Genomic DNA, 21,545 nt, shown 5'->3' with positions numbered 1-21,545 from the left:
AATGCTGTAAACATAAAGCTCCAAAAATCAGAGAAAGGAGGGAAGGGATGTCTAAAAGGAATGAAGGAAGGAAATGAAGACAAAATGAATTAACACAAAAGAAGGACACATGGACAAAAGGAAGAAGGAAGGGAAAATAGAGGGGGAAAGGAAAGAAAAGCACAAAGAAAGGAAGGTTATATGAAGGAAAAGACAGACAGGAGGACACTAAAACAAAATAAACAAAGAAAAAGCCACTAAAAGTTATTTTTGTTTCCAAGAGAAAGCAATATTTATTTAGTAAAACAGGAAAACATCTGGAAGCTCCAGCATTTCTCTCTACTGGCCCCGGAACAACAATAGAAGTACATTCCAGGGGATCCCACTTTCAGTAAACTCTCCTTTCATCTCACTGGAACGTCTGAAACGTCTCATTAAGAGGGGAACAAAAACCCCATGTTTACAAATCATACTGAGAGATGGATATGTTTACGGATTTTAAAGTTTCTGAACAAATCGACTTCAATTAAAAGTCGGATTTGTCTCCATTTGTCTTTGTGAGATTACACAGCAGAAAAACCCATTTCATGAGGCCGGTCGCCATAACGGTGTGACGTTTGTTTGGGGTCGGCGTCCATGAAGGAACAGGAAGTGGTGCGTTTACCTTGTGGTTCCCCCAGAGCCTGGCCAGACCGTTGGGGTCCATGATGCGGAAGACTTTGCTGTCGGGATCCTCCCAGCGGATGTAGTTCTCGTACCTGCTGTCTGACAGGAGCTGGTACACGTAGTCCCACAGCAGCCTGCAATCTGGGGACAACACACAGGAGGCGCTCTGGCTCAGTTCACGCCATTTCCAAAAAAACACACCCAACACTAGCTGGGTTTCTGTCACCAGTGTGCACAAAACCTTAGCGATATTCCACTAACATCGAAAAACACGATGTAGCGATTATGGTGTTTCTGTTAAATAAGAAATTATAATTAAATCCCACGTGAATATGTTTGTTCATGTGATAAATCATTAATAATCATGGCAGTGATGAATGTAAACATATATATTTTAACCATGGCGCTAGCTCTCAACACTGAGCCATCATTGAGGCGTTGGAACGACACTCAGCGTCTACGTATGCGGCGTTTTAGGGAAATTGCCATTTTACCGAAGTGCGATCGATTCAACATGTTCAAATGACAAACACGACTTTTTATGAACTGTGATGCTGTGACATTAGAGCTGGCTAATAATCACGAAATAAAGGTTTCATATCAGTCTATAGATGATTATTGATCAGGTTTTTGTTGTAAATATTTGAAATACTGCCACAGTGGTGGCATAATTTTCTGTTTTAGCCACAGTTTTTACTCCATGCTGGTTACGATGCTGCGCTCCCAGCTTAGCTCGCCATGACAGGCTGAGCGGCTAACGCCTTTCCTCTGCCTACATCTCCCAGAATGCTGAGCCATTTTGGATTGGAGTTCAGCTAAATTATTGAGAATTCTATTGGCTATATTATCTATTGATTTTGATCACATGTCTATTGTGATATATATTGTTATTGGTTTATTGCCCAGCCCTACACTGTGTGTGACTCTTGAAAAAAAGTGTTTCCATTGTAGCTTTGATAAACACACCAAAGTGATACAACTGAAAAACCACCTCAACCGAGCACACAAACATTAAAAAACATGTTTTTTGAAATTCCCACTATTCCATTAAAGCTGCTGTATGTAACTTTTAAAATATATATTTTTTTACATATGTATTGAAACTGCAATTGTCATGACAGTACAGTATGAAATCCATCCATCCATCCATTTTCTTACACCTTTGTCCCTCAGTGGGGTCAGGAAGGTTGCTGGTGCCCATCTTCAACTAACGTTCCGGGCGAGGGGTGGGGTCACCCTGGACAGGTCGCCAGTCTGTCGCAGGGCAACACAAAGACACACAGGACAAACAACCATACACACACACACTCACACCTAGGGGCAATTTGGAGAGGCCAATTAACCTGACAGTCATGTTTTTGGACTGTGGGAGGAAACCAGAGTACCCGGTGAAAATCCACGCATGCACAGGGAGAACATGCAAACTCCATGCAGAAAGACCGGGGCCGGGAATCGAACCCAGAACCTTCTTGCTGCGAGGCAACAGCTCTACCAACTGCGCCACTGTGCAGCCCACAGTATGAAATAATTACTTTAAAAAAATCAAGCTCCTCTGCCTCCTCCCAGTGCTAACCACAAACAACCAATCAGAGCCAGGAGGCGGGCCATAGAGCTGTCAATCACAAGCTTGTATTGCTGCTCATACTCTTCCCCCACCCGCTTGCTCTCCACTACACTGCAGCTAACAGTACATATTGTTAATGCCAGCAAGTTGTTTCTCTGCAGCATGTACACAAGAATGATTGACAGCTCTAAGACCCTCCTACTGGCTCTGATTAGTTATTTTTGGTGCATTTCATCAGACAGCAATAGCAGCTCATAGAGATCAATCTTTTCACATTTTATCTGTCTCATAATGTCACAGCATGGTGATAATTTTAACAAACATGTAAAAAAAACTGTCTTTATAAAAGTTACATGTTGCAGATTTAAGTAAATTTATTAGCAATATTCCAGTAAGCTGTGTTGTTTTCAGTGGAAAGGCAGCTGGTGTTTTGTGATGAAGGACAGGAAGTGATGTAATGACCTGCTATCCGGCCAATGGGCATCTGCTGCTCCTCTGGAGGAGACACGGGCATGATGACGTGGTTCCTGTAGAGCGCCTCCTCCTGTTGCTGCAACAGCTGCTGCTGGGCCAACTGCTGCTGCTGCTGGTGCTGGTGGTGGTGGTGGTGCACATGCACCTTGCTCTCACGCCCGTTCTCCATCACCACCTGGGAGGGGGGCCCGGCGCGGCTGTGCCTGAAGTCAAGGCCGGCCCCCCCGCCTCTGCCGGGGCTGAGCAGCAGAGGGTTCAGGATGGTGCTGGGCATGAGCTGGATGACGCGGGGCGGCCCCGCCTCCTGAAGCCCTGGACTGGGGGCCTCTCTGGGCGCGGTGCAGGGCCCGTTGGGGGCCGGCGGAGACACAGACAGTGGGTACATCTCCTCGGTCAGGTGGTGGTTGCTGTCAGGCAGCTGGGAGAAGCTCTGCAGGGGGTCCTCGCTGGCCGAGCGGGGCCGGTTGGGCTCCTGAGGCGACCGCCTGGGGGCCGGGTTGAGGGGGGAGCGTGAGCCTGAGCGGCGGTGCCTCAGCTCGATGGTGGGCGGGTTCTGGGGGATTGGTTCTGTACCACGTGGCGTCCGCCGTACCGTCTCTGAGGAGGCAGACATATTGGATTTTAGCTATTTATATTTATCTAAAGGCTTCAAACCTGCAGCGGCAGCAGTGCTACGTTTCTACAACAAAACCACAGCTTTTACATTCAAATGTACAACTTCAAGCAAATTGTTTGATCTTTACTAGATGAATATTCTCTGAAAATAAAACACCTGAAAAGGAAAAGGAGGAGAAACAAATATTGATTTTTATACTGCAGGCGTGTTCCTGGTTGTTGTTGGTTTCCTGTGACTGCTGGGAAGTTAAACGGTTTCATTACTGAAGATGTCGCACATGCACAAACATTCCACTAGATGTCACTACTGTCACTCTGAGACTGAGCCAAATATTTCAGGGAGAAGATCTGAACACAAGAGGGTTATGGAAGAAATTAACAAAGGAATCACTAAATGAGGGAAGGAAAGAAAGCAAATGAGACAGAACACGTGGAATAAATGCAGCAACGACTGCAATCTGCAAATGTTTTTGAGAACTGGACAGATTCTATAACTCCTGAATGTAAAAGTACTGAATAGAGCTTAAATAACCATTGAGAGTAAACTAATTCAGTGTGGAAACAATGTTGACGCTCTAGATTTCTCTGAAACTTTAACAAGGTTTGCAGGTTCCAGGTACCTGCATGGGATAGGAAAAATAGCTAAGAGTGGCACTGACAACAAAGCAGGTACTCACCACAGTGAATGAGTCACTTTGCATGAACTCTTTATTGTTTAACTACATCAGCACTTCCTGGTGGAGCAGGTTTTACTGTCAACACCAGAGTTACGGCTCAGTCCTATCTGATTGCTGCCGAGTCACATTTTCTTCCACCAAACTTGGTCGGCACTTCCTCGAATGGAACCAACAACGTAGTCTAATGGGACTTCCATGGCTGAATACACTTTTATTAAGCTGACGCTTTTGCTTACATATTTTGGAGGACTTTGCATAGTTTACATGTTTACTAGAACTCTTAATCACTTTGGTTAATCTTAATCAGTTTGTAAGGCAGCAAATACGGGATCAGGAGATGATTTTCTGACTTTCAGAGATGTTTTTCCTTGAAGCATAATTTAGTTGGAAATCTCTGCCACTGTTAGTCAGAAGCTGAAAATGAGCTCTGGGTAGCCCTCTGACTGCAATGCTAGTGCATATGCCATACAAATGAAAATAAGGATTTATTACTATAAAGCAACAAACATCACAAATTGCTTCAAAAATGACTTCAGGTCTATTTTTCACATCATTATTTATTATACAAAAGGCATAATTTTGTATAATAATTATACAAAATTATTATACAAATAATAATTTATTTGGTGGCTAATTATGCTTACATTTGTTGTTGGCTGCTAGCATCAGGTTAGCTTAGCTAGGGGCTTCAGATTAATGGCAGGAAAAAGAAACCGTAGCAAGCATTCACTGAAACTTTGTTCTCAGTTTGAATTGTGATAAACTCAGCCCAAAATAAAACTATAAGAACTGAATAACTAAAGCAGCCTACCCAACATAGTGCTTTAAAGGCAATATAGTAGCATTTTAAGCCATTTTACAAAAGCATGTTTTGTACTTTTGTAACAAATTTATTTATTTTTATTTATAAATAAATAATAAAGCATGATGTCACAAAGAGCACAAAGCATATATCTGCCCTTATGGATCTGGTACATCGTCACCAATATCCGAGCTAGATCTTTTTTCTTTTTCAATATCAGGATGGATACAGATATTAAAACTGGATTGGTGCATCTCTAATTCTAATTGGTAGTCGTTATTAGTCTCCAAGCAAAGGCTAAAGAAACGTGAAGTGTGTCCCTGAAGAAGGAAGCTAGTGTAGGGAGGACTGACCTTCGAGCTTCAGATGCTGCACAGCGCTTTCAGGCAGCGAATGGAAAGAGTTCCCAGGAAAGTAAGTAGACGGGCAAAACACACTGGACTTCCGTTGCTTCAGTATGTGCTGCAGCAGCTCATACAGGACATCCCCTGCAGAAAGCAAAAGGTCACAGGTTACCATACGTCTCCCAGTGACATCCGACGCCTGCATGATGTGGGACATCAGCTGTGTCGTCAGACGCAGTGTCCGGTTCCCCTTCTTCTTCTCCTCTGTGCTTTCCAGGATCCAGCCCAAACGATGCTGCCGTTATTGCTCAAACTTCCTCTGGCTTGAGCAATTCAGGACAGGACTCACCAAACAAACAATACTTCTGTTACTAGAGAGACACTTCTTAGATAGTCTTCCCCAGAGTGGGAAGACATCATAGACTGGGACGTACTACAACAAGCTCATAGCATTCAGTTTGTATTTAAACCAATGTTTGCTATATCAATACCTCAGTATCCATCAGTGACTTCTCATTAGAGGTTACTACATTCTTGTATTATTCTTGGATACACAACATTCCAGCATCACTTCAATGAATCACAAGCAAACGTTAAATTAGAACCAAATTATGTTTGTTCGTCCGTTTGCGGTTCTTCTTTAGGTTCATCAGAAAAACGTGGTTGATAAAAGATGACTACGGTACTTTGTGCTGTGCCTTCCATTTTTAGAATTCTTCAATTTGTCCATACATTTTTAAAATGCAACATCAGTGAAAATGTCACATCAAGATTTAAAAAAAAAAATTGTACATCTGCATCCACCTCTTGATTGGCAAATCAAATTTGTGCCACCAACTCATCTAAAGAGTCTCTTTGTTGCTTTGGCTACCTGAAACCACAATTCTACTTAATAAAATCTAACAGTGGTCTGCTTCCAAATGACTGTTAATTGTCGCAGTAAAACAGGTCTACATGGGGTTTATGGGGATGCTGTTATTTGTAAAGTTGTATCAATCAGTTTTGTACAGTGATGGCGATGAACATCTATCTGCCTCGCCATTACTGATTTCAAACAATTCTGATAACTAAGAAAACCTTTTTCTCATCTGAATGCATATCTAAAGTTAGAGTTGTATGAATAAAACAGGAAATGCTCTGAGAAATTAGCTTGTAAGCTTCAATTTCCAGTTTGTTTAGCCAGTCTGAAACTCAAAAATCAGATCTATTTCCAATCGTAAGTGCGACTACACACCTCCTAGAAAAACAGTTGTGGGTGTGGATGGTGTTACTGAGTGAAGGACAGAATCAAAGTTAGCCATTCTTCCCATTAGAGATTGTAAAGCACATCGATGCTAGAAGTTATTGAAAAAAATAGGACAAGTCGACCCATGTTTGCAGTTCACTGATGCTGCAACAGAGTGCAAGACAATGGAGTAGATGAAAGTTTCTCTGTTTTATCTTTTTGAGCTCTCACCTCTTCTAACATAAATGATGATTGATGTTGTAGAACAGAAAGGCCAGGAAATATTTGGAATGCTGTTCCTCTGTGTCTCTATATTCCCAGCTGCCCTCAAACGTTTGCAACAACTGACTTTCCCGTCACCATGGAGGAAATCTGGCCAGCTCCTGTTTGCAGGATTGTTTTAATTGATCCACAGTGGAGGCTTTTTGATGATGAAGGGACTGTTCAGGGTGGAATTTAACTCCAGACTCTAAAACCTTCATTTGTTTTTAAATGCGTCGGGTGGTGGACTTGCTGGTGTGCTTGAGATCATCTTTTTGTTGCATAAAACAAGTTCACCCAAGTTCTAGGTCACAAAACTTTTATGCAGTGGAATTCATGGTTCCATCAATTCTCATGACAAATTTTGTAATGTCCCTCAATCCCAATGGAGACTAGTACGTTTGATGAGCTAGCTGGGTGTGTAGCCTTGCTTCTCCACTTCTACACAGTCATAAATTTGCGTGGACATATGTCTTGTGGACGTCCACTTTGAGTTGAACCTCTGCAGAGTAAAAAACGTCCGGGTTTCTGGGGGTCTCTGTGACCGTGTACTCGGTATCGGTGGGTAAACTGCTCAGCAGGAAACGCATCAGACTCTTTAGAGTCAGCCCAACCAGTCCCAAGAACACACAACTGCTTGTTGCGTATTCTTGCTAGGTGCCAAACTAGCTTGCCAAACTTGCTGAGCTTGGAAAATTAAGAACTTTGTTACGAGAAATGTAGGCAATCTGTACGCTTGACAATGAAATCTAAACCATCCATGGTAAGTGTCTGCAGAGTCATCATACACCTGAGTGTGTGGTAGCCTTAAAGCCACAGAACAGACCACGCCATCACACTGCCACCACCGTCTTTTCCTTTATGTATGTTTCTTTTCTAAAAGCTTGACTGATAGTGAACCAGATGCAGCTAACGTTCCACTAAGTTCCAGTGGGGACTACTACTTCTTCCCAAAAGACAATGTTGGTTTGGACAGACTTGTGCATGTATTAAAGGACATCATCGATTGAAAAGTGACGTTTTTATTGATTTTCATTTTCCTATCAAAATCAGATTATTTCAAACGAAGTATGACAAAAAAAAAAAAGCAAAAACAGAAAATGGACAATAAGAGAGATTGGAAATGACTGACTAAATGGAGAAAGCATCAACTGAACGGTTGAGGGAAAGTCATTAACAATCTATGAACATATAAAAGGACCATTGTGCCATATGATCCTGGCACTCTTCTGGTCGTAGAGCAGCGTCCGAGGGCAGGAACAAAGCCTGAGCAGGAAGGTCACTCAATGATTTCCAACCTCAACATTTACACAAGCAGCCACCAGACCGGATGGTGTGATCTCACCAACACACGGTCACCCGGCTCGCGCTCTGAACCGCCTAACATAACAAGGAAATGATTCTCATAAAGGAAGCGAGGGTGAACACACACAAACAAAACACATGCACACACACACACACGCACACGCGCGCACGCAGACACACACCCTTTCAGTTCTCACTTTCTGACATTGTGGGGAAAATTCCTGCTTCCTGCTCTTTTCTCTGATTGATTTATTTAAAATAATCTGCTTGTAAAAAACTAATGTGTGCTCAAAATAAGAGGCTCCTGATATTTAAAATTTCATGATATCTGTTGAGTGATTGGTTTATGGCTCACACTCGCCATGATGTAAGTTATGCCGTCTTTCAGAGACGCATTCCATGACAAGGAAACAGCCGTCTAGGAGCTTGTACAAAGCAAAGCATGAAACCCCAGAGACTGATGGGAACTCTGTGCTTATAAACATACAAAGGAGGAAATAGACGCATCACAAGCCAGAAAATTGCTCTCTTCCCTAAAGTGAGATTTAGACTGATACCACTAACCACTGGCTGTAAACAACTAATTCTGACGTAAAAAAAAATCCCCTTCCATTTTAGTTATTTGACCTTATGAGGCAGGCTTTGTGAACGAAACACCTAATATGACCCGAGAAGATCATGAATCATTTCCTCCCACTTTTCTCCTCATTGATTACTTGACAGGATGGGAGATTTGTTTGCGCACAGCTGAAATGGAAATGAGGTGAGCAGTCAGGTTGGTCACTTCACTGGCCTCCAGGCCAGGAAATAAGTCTGCTCCTATTTAGTTTTAAAGATTTGCTGTACATGAAAATAAAACCTAGCAATGTTCAAAAACACATCATTTATGGTGAAAACATTTTTAGGAGCCATTGACAATGCTTATAAGCAGGGTGATATGACTACAGCCAACGGCTCGAGTCAAAGTCCCACATACCTTCCCACAATCACTTGCAATGGTTCTCAAATATGTCTGGAAAAGTTCAAAGTTCACTAAAACCTTTTACCCAACTCCTTTCTATCTATGGCCCAGTTTTCAAAGTCCCTACTTTCAATTCACTCTGTTTGCACAAAGCTTGGAATAACTTCAGCACACTGCCAGTTAGCTGAATGTGCTAAGGCACCAACTTTTTTCTTAATTTACGAGAAATGTGTTTAGAAATTAACGTGGAAACTGAAAGGGCCACACCCTTCACTGGTCTTAAGGAAAAGTTGTTTTAAAACTAGCTAGAAAGCTAGAAGTATATTTGTTAAACAGAGATCAGACACACCTCAAACTTGAACAAACTCCATTTGGTCAGTATGCAGTTAAAGACTGAGGGAATAAAAGTTATCAAAAGTGAGAGTTTTTGAGCATGTGTAGGAATTGCTTTCCGTGCGTAACTGCAAGAGCCAAACAGCAAAAATGTAGAATACGTTTTCTTTGTCTGTCAAGAGTTTTGCTTATGTTGGTTTCACCATAATATTACACATACTAAAACAGCAAAAATCAAAATTTTGTTTTTTAAGAAGTCCAAATAGCTTTTTAAAAAACCACCTCAGAATTATTATTTTTGAAACATTGTTACACTGGGCAATGGGTGTCATTTTACAAGTGGCGGTATAATAAAATAGACTATGAAAATGGTTTTACAGTCACCATGGTACCAGCAGAACCAGCTTAATTAAATTTAATGACAAATGTCAAAATTATTTAAAACTAAAACTGAAGCAAGATGAAGTTTGGAGGATTTTTTATTTTACTTATTAAATGTAATATCTAGAAGCTATGAATAAAAAAGTAGCATCTTATCCAGCCTTGGAGTTGGATTGATCCCTTACATCATTTCTAGATTTATCAGAGCCTTATTTATTCTCGTATGACTTTCATCCTGAACCACATCACACAGCGCCTGTGTGGAGCCTGAAACTCCCAATGTTCTCTACTCCACAGTCGAGAGTTTTCTCTTTCAAATCTTCCAGACAGACTAGCAGAAACAGAATGAGAAAATCAGCTCAATATTTCATTTTATTTTCAGGCGCCTCTCCACTGGTGTTGCTCGGGCGACAGTTGAGGTTGCTTTCTACTTCCTGATGAACCGTCTCCTACTTCCTCTCCCCCAGCAGTCGCGCTGTAACAGCTGCATCCCTCGGCTGTCACCTCGCACCGCCACATCATCTGCTCCTGCTGTCATTACTGATTTATTTTCCATTTTGGAGATTTAATATGAGCAATTGAAAAATTGCACAAGAACATAAGATTTCAGGATGAGATTGACTTAATAGTTATTGTAAAGTAAGACTAAACTAATGTTTTTGCAGGTATTACTTGCAACTATTTTCCTCCCCGTAATTTAATGATCTGTGAATTTCATTTTCTTTCTAGTTGCAAATTTTTTTTTTTCTAGTGTGGGCTGAAATGATTCATTTTTAGAATATTTCACTGATAAATTCAAAGCTGGGAATGTGCTCCTGTTTCCAGAAGTGCGTAAAGAGTAGTACCGGAGTGAGGGGATCTGTAGCGGAAGTCCTCCTTGGTGAGGAGAAGCAGGGCCTTGCCGTTCATCTGGAAGGTGCCGCTGGTGATGGGCCGCAGTGCAAACTCCTTCTCGGCCCACCGCAGCCACTGAGCCACATCTTCCCGGCTCCAAAACACTGGCTGCAGGCCTAGAGGTGCAGAACGGAGAAGAAGTCAGGGTTTAGGGGGAGACGGCAACAAAATGGAGAAGAAAGGAAAAGAAAAGAAGAAAAACGAGTTGAGTGTTGAAGAAGCAGACGGATGGGGAGGCGGCAGTGGTGCTGGAGGCGGAGGAAGGAAGAAAGAAGGAAAGGCAGGAAGGAGAGCGTGGGGAGGGGGGAGGGTAGGGAGGAAGGAGGCAGTAAAAAGGATATTGAGGAAGTGGAGATAAAAGCCGAAAGGAGGGAGTGATTACGGGAATGGCAGCAGAGATAAAGAAAAAAAAGATGAAGGGGGAGACGGAGTCAGAGAGGGAGAAGAGGTTAGAATAAAGATTTTAAAAATTATAGGTTAGACATAAAACTGCAGAATGAATAAAAAAAACTATATATATATATATATATATATATATATATATATATAGAGAGAGAGAGAGAGAGAGAGAGTTACAATACATTTTGCTGTTTTGTTCTGCTAACCCTGAAGACGCACATTAGATGATGGAAGACTTATTGGTTTGTTTTCAGAGACACGCATGACAGGAAAAATGAGCGAAATAAAGTCAAACAGTCGCCTTTTTATTTCCCTTCTTCACACCGCCGTGTTTCGCTCACTGCCCGGAGAACAAGACTGTAAAAAATCTATTATAACGACCAAGAAGTATTTACGGTCACCTGAAAAAGTACAGAAAATACCCTGTAAGGAGAAAACTCTATGACCCTGGTGAAAAACATGGTTTATTGAAGAATCTCTAATTTTAAGTAATCTGGATTTTTATTATTATTAAACAAATTGCTCAAATATTCTGAAAACTCGTTTATTTCCTTTATTTCCTTGTCCTGGTTTTTGATTTTGCTGGTTAAATGTCGAAAAGTCAAGAACAAACGGAAAAGCAGCATGAGTATCTAAAACAGCTTAAAATAAAAAAGTTAAATAGATGTCTCTTCTACTAAGCAATCACATCCTTTCTGCATTTTCTTAAACAAACATTAGCGCTGTTTTACCTTGGACAATTTGAAACAAGGAGCATGAACCGTGTTGCAGTAAGAACATGAATTAGAAAATTATATTGTTAAGTACATAATTGACATATATCAAGTGAAATTCTAGTCTGTTCTGCGTATATATCCAAACTGTTTCAGTTCCTTCTTTTGTCCATGAAAAACTGTAGCATCTAGTTAGACTATCTCTCCTTTTCGATGTGTTCTCTGTTGAATGCAGAAATACTCCAAACAACTCCAGTTTAACTTCCCCACTAATTCATTTTCTAAAAGAAACTTTTACAAGCATTTTTATGAACATTTATAGCTGTAATTTAACAAAAATGCTTATTTTACTGTTTATCTGATTTAATTTAATTGTATTTCCAAAGACAAGTTGATGCCAACAAAACTTGGACCATTCATAAAACCAAAATAAAACCAAGCAATGGGTCAACCTATTGCTAAATAATATTGATACTCAGGAAACATTTTTTTACAGTTGACTATGAGTAGATGGTCTTAGAAATGTCATCAAGTGGGTGAAGATTGCCTCATGGTTGGTTCAAAACATCTTGAGAGCACACTAAGTAGTGACAGGAGCTAAATGACACTGATCAACAAGGTCTGGACCCTCAGTTATTGACAAACGGTTGCCCCCTGGAGGCGTGGACTCTGTTGAGGTTTAAGAATTTACCCCTTCACTACCGTTTGGTCATGACGTATGTAATATGACAGTTCTATGCTAAATTACCTGTGCTATAAACGACCAATCTCCACTGCGAAGAGAGAAGTGCCGAGCAGAACGAAATGGCTGATGATGTTTGGGAGCGTGACCAACCCATACTGAACATGTTCGTTCACTTCCTCCGCTGCCAACGCGAAAACTACAGTACAATACTAAAACAGCACAGAAAATTGACATCATTCACAATTCCTGTTTGCTGATCGACCAGGTTAAACCAGAGAAAGACCTGACGGAACACTGACAGAAGAATCGAGCAGAACTGATTAGGAAGGCATACTATAAGATGTTGATCTCTTCCGTGGTCTTGGCGTTACGCTCAGGAGAAGCACAGAAAATGTCACTGTTGGATAAGTAGGAAGAGGAGGGTTGTCCTGTCAGATGGTCAATTTCCAGAACCACACACAAAAAGAAAAACTTGAAAAAGCGCATGTGAGCTCAGTGCAACGCCGCCAGACCATGGGGTCTGTCTTAAGATCTTAAGACAGCGGAAGGCAAAATAACTGTGTGGGGAAAATTAATATTCATTATTTACTTAATGCTTCTGACAATCTTCCTAGAAAATGTTTCTGCATTTTTTTCATTGCTAGACCCTTTGCAATGAAGTCACAACCTAAATTTGAATGAAAAATAATTTAAATGTTATAACTTTTTTTTTGTTTGTTTTTGCCTCAAAGATCATTACCAAAAAGATATTTGGTTAAAATGCCAAATGTATCCAAATCGACCACCAAAAACATTCAGCAACCAATTTTGACCTGCATTTACGTCAGTCAGCATGCGATACTGCCGCCTCATCACATCACTCTTCTCTTGCTGTAACCTGATGATCTACAGTATGACTCAGGCTCACCTCCCCTCTCTTTCCTGGATCCTCTTCTCTGTTTCGCACAGGTGAAACCAAACCGCTAAGCGTGCGTCGCTCTGATCAGAACATCCCCGACGCCCACACCGAGCACAAGCCGTTCACTTCTTACGCCTGACTTATCGGACAGACTCGAACACTTCCTCTGGGAGTCGGACAGCTGTTATCTTTGGCCGCCAATGTCACTTGTCACACGAGTAATAAGAACCGTGTGTCTGCTTCCACTCCCTCCCCCTCGCTTTCCGCTCACCCCGACATGTCAAACAAAGGAAGTTTTCAGAGAGCAATCGATCTAAAATGACACTCTGTCCAGATTGTCAGATTTCTGTTTCTTCCCTTTCCTTCTACTCCTCTATATTCAGTTGGTGATAAGCCAGGGAGGGTCGAGGTTATCTGAAGCACAGCTCTGACCCTCAGCCTGTCGTCTGAGGAAGATGTCTGAAAATGCGATGAAAGTGCTTCAAGACAACAAGGGTTGCGAATAAATAAAACAGTTGGATCCTATTTTCTTGTTGGGTTTCTGCTTCATTGACAAAATCAGCTCAGCACAAGTCAAATTTGCCATCAAAATGCGTCGACTTTGTAGCTTTCTGTAACGGAAAATAAAACTGTGATACAGCTGAATGCATCCCCGACTTATTAATATTGAATCAAGTTGCCATCTGCACGACGTGCACCAGCTGTACATTGGTCTCCTGTGGCCAAGTTGTGAGAGCGGTGAAGATGGGGCGGGCAGAAGTGAAGCTCAGGTCAAGAGGTCACGGCTGCAGTATGCTCTCTCCAGGGCCGGAGAGCCCTTCCGCCTGTTCCAAAAGCCCTGTGAGATCCGGTCTGCCGGTCTCGGCCATCTGCACGGGGCCCGGAGGAGGAAGCAGCGAGGGGAGCAGAAGGAGTGAGGAGGAGGAGGAGGAAGAAGGGGGCCCAAACAAACGTGTCCCACAACGCTCTTTGGCAGGAAGTAATCCAGCGTGGGCTCCTTTTCAGCACAGGAAACTTCCTGTGGCAGGGTTAGAGAGCAGCGCAGGGAGGTTCAGCAACTGACAGCGGCACAGAGACGAAAAAAAAGGAAGAGAGGAAACAGAAAGGAAAGTGTGGCGAGAGCAGCAGCGGATGGTGCGTCAAGACAATAAATTGAAGCAGCGTGGATAAAACAGCAATAGGACTAAACAAATATGCAAGAAGAGGAAGGAAAGGCACACAGGAAGGGAAACGGATAACTAATCCGGAGCGCAGATCGAGTTTCCAGAGCCGGACGTCATGTTCAGTCTCCAATTCCTTCCTTAACTTATTTCTGTGGCAACTTGTGTTTATTCTAGGATCTAATCAGCACAGTAAGCAAAGTCCACAAGGCGGATCAGAGCATAAAACAGGTTCATGAAATGTTCCTTCATAACAATATGTAACACTGCTATATACATAAAGTCAACCGCCCACAAATACTGACATCTACATGGCCTTAGGGAGTCATGATGCCAAATTCACAAGCCATCAGTCAAAGTGAACATTTAGAATGGCTTCCAATATGAAAACAGAAATGGTTTTAAATTTGTCACCAAGACCGTAAACCAAGTATTTTTTTCTTATTCGGTCTTGCCGGCCCACATGTCCATAACAGATGCTACATACAAAAGACTTCCTGCTTCACGGAGCAGCTATTGGTTAAATGCATGGAAATTATAATAATCCAAGCAACAGATTGTTTCCAGTAACAAGCATCACTGACAACTTTAGGAGTAAACTGTATTGGCCAAATATGCTACAGAAACCACAAATAACAACTAAAAATAAAAGTTTTGGTTCTGAAATTTCCTGATGAACACTACAGCACAGAAAACAGCACACCACTGTTCAAACTACCCCTGCTTAGTTTGAATTCTAGTTTGTTTGACTAGAAAGTCCAGTTTGTTTTTTGGAGGTGTGAATGTGCAAATAAACTCTGATGTAGACCAAAAGAGCAAACTCTGGTAAGACCTACAAACCTAGGACTCAGTTCACATGAAGTAAACTCTGGTGCGTTCCAGTGTACATGTGAACGCCAAGCGGACCGTAGATCGCTTCAGCTGCAGGAAGTGAACTACACCGCAAACGAGGGAGTCCAGCTCTAGCAGGAGAAATGACTCATCATCTTCTGCCAAAGACAAAAGGGTATTCCTCCAACCACTTAAATTTCATGCCGGTCCATTTTTTTCATATTTCGTGAAGAAGGAAGTTTCGCTCAGTGTGTTTTTTAGAGGCAGGTTTTTGCATTGTTTCCTTCAGTTGTTCTTGGTGCAGTGCTACCACAGGCGATAGGGGAAACAGGTTTTTCAAAGGGTTTGGTTCGTTTTTACACAGTGCAGTGAGAAAGCAAACAGATGAAAATGTAACATGTTCTAGTTTTGGTCCCCAATCAAACCAAGTCTACCAGACGGTCAGGTGTGAAAGCATCCTAAAATGCCAATGGCAGAAGGTTGGTCTTGTGTCTGTGTTGACTTGACCATATGTTTTAGATCATTCTTCTGCTAAAAGGTCCAAAGATAGCCTATTTTTAGTTTCCCACCCAAAGCTACCAGATCTTTACTTAAAGATCCTGATATTTTCAAAGGCTTGTAATGTGATGCCTTCTAGAATGGAATATGCTTTATTGATCCCTAAGGGGAAATTGCTGATTAGTTGACAAGCTTCCCAAGCTGATGATGTTTACAGGGCTGCTCCATAACAGGACAGAGTCTCCACCGTAGTGACTTTCTTCCCCACCTGCCTGTATATTTCAGATAAAACCAAAGAACAGTTCTGTTGAAGTCCCAGTAGTAGAAAACACACAAATGGCCTGGACACAGGGGAGCAATGTGTTCCCCTACCGTGGATTACCTCAGTTTGAGAGTTCTTTCTTGGTTTGAACTAACTAATCTGGGCAGAACGTTTTTTTTACTGATTTTATTGTGTCTTTTGTCAGGATTTTGAAGTGGGCTTGGTTACTACGGTGATGTAAGGTGCCATGGGGGAGTTGCATTTGGACTTCCTCGGGGTTCTCCACTGAGTTTCTTGTGTAGAACATAATGCGGTCCCTGGGATGAACTTTGTTGTTTCAACTAAAATAAGCATATAGATCTTTATACTCATGACATTAGGACAGAAAATGTACTCTCAAACAACCAGCTGGAATGCTAATGGTTGGAGACCTGGTGACCTCCAAATGTCACCCTTTGCCTTTGCTGCAGTGAGCTTTGAAGACTTTATTTTCCTTTACCATCCTCCTCCCTATGTGCGGTGGAAAGATAAACTAGGGTCTCCACAGTGTTTGTCACAGCTCCGGTTGTTTAAAACTTTTTAATTATTGCCCTGACTCTAAATGTGGGCGAGTATTTATTCCCTTGTAGCCATTTCCTGACTTATGAAGATAAACACATATCTGCCAAACCTGAATGACTGAGAAGAGACTCCGGGTTACGTCACATTTCCACCACAGAGAAAAAAGAAGTCATAAATAACTAATTAAAAGTTTATAGACAATTTGATCAAGTTAACAAAGTGCTTCAGTTACATTTGTTGCATGGAAGTTGTAATGGGTGCCAGGAATCTGTCAATTCAAAATCAAATATGAACTTAAAACCCTGAACAGTAAATATTTTGGGAATCTTAACATTAAAGCCACTGATGGGGAGAAAAATGGATGGCATGGTCAGTTAACAGAAGGAGGAAGAAGAGCACCTTCAGTGCATTCACACACTATTTGGTGCTGGTGAATTTGCTCTGTCTGTTTTCTGTTACAAACTCTGAACCAGATTTGTTGCGTGTTGCAGGAACAAAAATCAATTTCAAGACTTCTGTTTCATCAGGCTCCCTGCTGAACACATCTCAGATTAAAGAGGTTCATGAGTCTGTATACATATCTGTGTGTCTGTGTCTGTGTGTGTGCGTGCGTTGGTAAATGTGGTTTAGCAGGACATTTCGTCAGAATACACACAACACTAGCAGGACATTTTGAATTAACGGGACAGGAGCGGTGTCCTGCTAATTTTGACAAAAATCTAAAAGCGTAGAAAGGTTTCTATTGGTCTAATAACCCCAAAAATGCAAAAAAAACGAGATGTCCGGTTAATACACATAAACCTGATTTTGTGTATAATCTGTGTATCACCACAGCGCCCCCTATGGCAGGTTTGTGTAATAGCAGGACCTCATGAATATTCACACAACCTCTCATTCTGATTGGTTGTCTGCCGGAAGGTCCTGCTAATTACTACAGTGTCTTTCTAATTCACGTGTCGCTGTTTACACACATGAATTGTGTGTAAATTGCCAACTCTTACACTGGGGATGAGATGGCAATATGATTACTCTGTGCTATAAGACTGAATATTTTATAAAGGTTAGTTGGATGCCTAAACCCAACCTTGGAATGTATGTGGCACCTAAAAATATACAGAAATTAATATATATTTTGATCAAATTGTGTTTAATTAAAATATTATGAATAATAAATGTGTGGAATAAGTGCATGGATTAAAATAAATATAAACCATAATAAAGCAATTTTTCACCAAAATATTCCACTGCTAACAGTTTGTTGATTCTGGTCTGCTCTGCATCCCCAGAACCAAGCATTTTGAAGCAGAATTTAGCTTCAATGTACCACAAATCTTGAATAAACTTCCAGAAAACTGCAACACAGTTAAATTCCTTTAAATCAAGGCTAAAACCACACAAATTTACAGTTGTTTCTGAATCTTAATCATTGGTAGATGTATCAATATATTTTATGTATATGATTTTAATTTTGATTTTACTTTGAATTTAATTTCTTTGTTTTTCTTTTTATGGTAAATGTATGTTATTTTTATGACTTTTTAGTTCTTTGATGTAAAGCACTTTGGCCTTGTGGCTGAAATATGCTATACAAATTAAATTGACTTGTCAGCAGTTTTCAGATCTTGCCAAAGAATCTCTGCTGAGTTTATGTCTAGACTTTGACTTTGCCATTCTAACACATAAATATGTTTTTATTTAAACCATTCCATTGTAGATCTGGCTTTATGTTTAGGGTAGTTGTCCTTCTGGAAGGTGAACCTCTGCCGCACCCTCAAGTCTTTTGCAGACTCCAGGTTCAGGTGTGTTCAGGTTTTCTTCCAAGATTACCCTGTATTTGGCTTAGTCCATCTTACAATCAACTCTAACAATTTTCCCTGTCCCTGAAGAAAAGAAGCACCCTCAGAGCAAGATGCTGCCACCACCATGTTTGTCAGTGGGGAAGGTGTGTTCAGATTGTTTTGCAGTGTTTGTTCTCCACCACAAATAGTGCTTTGCATTTTTGCCAAAAAGTTCATTTTGGTCTTGTCTTATCATTTTTGTTGTATCCCAATATGGCTTTTGGCAAACTGCAACTTCTCATAGTTATAGGGACTTCTTATAGTTTTCTTTATACCATGGCTTTTCTATTGCCACTCTTCCATAAAACCACATTTTTGCAGTGCATGATTAATAGTTATACTGTGGACAGATTCCCCCACCTGAGGTGTGGATATCTCTGCATTTCATCCAGATCCACCATGAGCCTCTTGGCTGTATCTCTGATCAGTGCTCTTCTTGCTCAGCCTGTAAGTTTAGGTGGATGACCTTTTCTTGGTAGGTTCACAGCTGTGTGATTTGCTCTTTCCATTTCCAGATGATTAATGGAACAGTAGTCTGTGAGATGGCCTAAGCCTGCTTTAAGCTTCTCCACAACTTTATCCATGTCCTGTCTGGTGTGTTCCCTGGACATCATGCTGTTTGTTCCCCAATATTCTCTTAGCCAACTTCTGTGGCAGTCATAGAGGAGTTGAATTTTTTTACCATTAGCAGTCAACTTCTTAAGACAATTGGTTGCATTCAGGGGACGGGGGCTGAATACTGGACTTTTAGCTTTTATTTTCCATAAAATTCTGTGAAAATATATTTGCAGTTGTGACAAAATATGGAAAAGTTCAAGGGCTATGGATACTTTTGCAAGCCACTGTACTTACAAATAGTAAGGCAAGTCCAATGACAGAAACAAGGTCCAGACAATCAACAGGTATGCACTGACAGCTCCATTTGACAAAGTCTTAGACTGAACCACAGCACAGAGGCAGTATTCATGATGGCACATAAGCAGGTCCCTAGAACCAGAGCAATAACGACCCAGATTTGTAATACCAAGCAAGATATTCAGTGAATGCTATGCAATGAATCCCCTGAGACAATCTAGTAGCTAACACCAGGATGCAAGATGGTAGCATGATAAGAATACATGGAACGCCACAACCAAGTACCCAGAATAGTGTGAAGAAACATCTGAAGGGAATATAACCTTGAACACACCTCTTTAAAATGGGAAATGCCACACAAGGTGGTAGAAAACGAACAAGCTAAGATTCTGTGGGCCTTCCATATACAGGAAGACAAAACAGGAAAAGCAAACCAACTGAACATGGTGATCATTGAGCAGCAGAGCAAAGCAGTTGTTATGATGTAGCTATCCTGAATGAACAGAAGGTACAGAAAAAAACTAGAGAAATACCAAAGACTAAAAAGAACCATCATCCTCCTAGAACCTGAGAAAAAATTTGTCCACATAAGTGGATGACTTATTTTGGACTGTCTAGTCCACAATACTAAATTTTGCTCTAGATGGGGTCTGGTGTCCACACGTTAGGCCATTATTTTATGACTTAGTGGTGGTGGAAGATTATAACACATTACAGGTTAGACTCAAGATGTTCAGTGTTTCTTTTGTTGTGTGAGTTTACAAAAGTTAGCAACTGTATAGCTTTACCATGGTGCTAAACATGGTGATTTAAAATGAATAAGTATTTTTCTGAGAAAAATGATGTCCAGATATCATGTAAAAAGATAATTCTTTGTTTTTGCAATCATTAGGTCCCAATCAACCCAAATATCAGACGAATTAATAATGCATGCCATGCAAGAGTTTGGGTCTTAGGTGGTTACAAAGAATGTGGAAGTTGAAGTCAACAGTAGTGCCTGTGGTCACTGAAACCCTCAGGGTAATGACCCCTAAACTGGAAGAGTGACTCAAACAAATACCTGGAGATTCATCAGACCTCTTGATACAGAGAAGCACACCTTTTGGAACTGCTAATATACTGTGAAGACCACTCACGCTCCAAGGCTTGTGGTAGAGGACCCAAGCTTTTTTTAAAATTTAATTTCCCTTTTAGGATCAATAAAGTATTTTTGAATTTGAAAGAAGGGATAACCAGTCATGGAGTAATACAGAATTACAAATATAAAAATAAAAAGCATTTATTTAAAAAATATTTAAAGTGCCAAAAATATCATGATTACTTATGTTACTGTTAGCACAAAACTTTTAAAATGTATATTTTGTCGTAATCTCAATGTCGCTACTCTGCATACATGTAGATTGTCTAGGTAGTCTAAATTGTCTATTGGCAGGTACATCAGCCAACCTTTTTCTGCAGGTGTTGTGTCTGCCATTAGACAACAGTTTATGTTGGATCTTTATCATAAAAACAGTTTGTTTTTATGATAGTGTTTGGAACTGCCCTGCTGCTGAAATATGCTATACAAATAAACATGATTAATTGATTGAACAGAAATGATTAAAAGAAGTGACATCATTGCTGGTGGGAGATACCATCTAACTGTTGCCTCTTAAATAAAGAAAAATGTATGATAAACTATTTAACTTTGAAATATTGAATGAAAGTTACAAAATATTACTCAAATAGTTTTTTCTTGTTCCTGGAAAAAAATCAGACCTTGTGTGCTTCAGAAACAAAATGGAATTCTCCTTTTGTTGTATCCCTCCTCCTCTATCAACTTGGTACAATCCGACAAGTCCAGGTGCAAGCCATTAGTATTCATTTAACTTGTTTCATTTGTTTTGCGTGGAGAAAGAGGTAAGACTCATACAGAATCTCTTAAGACATTTAAGTACATATAGTTTAGTAATTTTGCAGAATGTTGTAGGTTACTTGATGCTTGGATACACCAAAGCATCTGATTTGCAGCAGTTTAGCTAGTAATTACCAACCATGTTAGCCAGTGTACCAGAGTTTAAAGGGAAGGTGGCTCACTCCAGAATTAGATAAAACTGTATTTGGTCATTTTCTGTACATCAGTGAGTGATATTGTTTCACAGGCACAAATTATCCTAGATAGTAATCATTAGTATTAAGATGATGTTTTAATTTTTTTAAGATTTTGAAAACTTGTCAATAGAAAGTCAATTACGTAGAACTGTGTACTTCAGTAGATCATTTTCGCATAAAATAACACCAAATCATATTATGTACAGCAGGGGTGTCAAACTCAAGGTCTTGAGGGCTGGTGTCCAGCAACATTTAGATGCGTTTCTGATGTCA

At 40.7% G+C, this 21,545-nt stretch overlaps 1 protein-coding gene across 4 annotated transcripts in view; it reads right to left on the bottom strand.

Annotated features, from left to right (window-relative positions):
• etv6 (ETS variant transcription factor 6) overlaps positions 1-21,545 on the bottom strand; it is a 47,319-nt gene that overhangs the window by 833 nt on the left and 24,941 nt on the right. For all 4 annotated transcript variants that reach the window (XM_008401474.3, XM_017302937.2, XM_017302938.2 and 1 more), the window contains exons 3-6: positions 10,433-10,597; positions 5,131-5,265; positions 2,672-3,280; positions 644-786 (exon numbers count right to left, since the gene is read on the bottom strand). In XM_008401474.3, coding sequence (XP_008399696.1) covers positions 644-786; positions 2,672-3,280; positions 5,131-5,265; positions 10,433-10,597 — 1,052 coding nt within the window. The remainder of the gene's footprint in view (positions 1-643; positions 787-2,671; positions 3,281-5,130; positions 5,266-10,432; positions 10,598-21,545) is intronic.

Source organism: Poecilia reticulata, chromosome 23, assembly GCF_904066995.2.
Source record: "Poecilia reticulata chromosome 23, P_reticulata-male-v2, whole genome shotgun sequence".
In the NCBI taxonomy this organism is placed as follows: Eukaryota; Metazoa; Chordata; class Actinopteri; order Cyprinodontiformes; family Poeciliidae; genus Poecilia; species Poecilia reticulata.
This window is presented reverse-complemented; position numbering and strand designations above follow the sequence as displayed.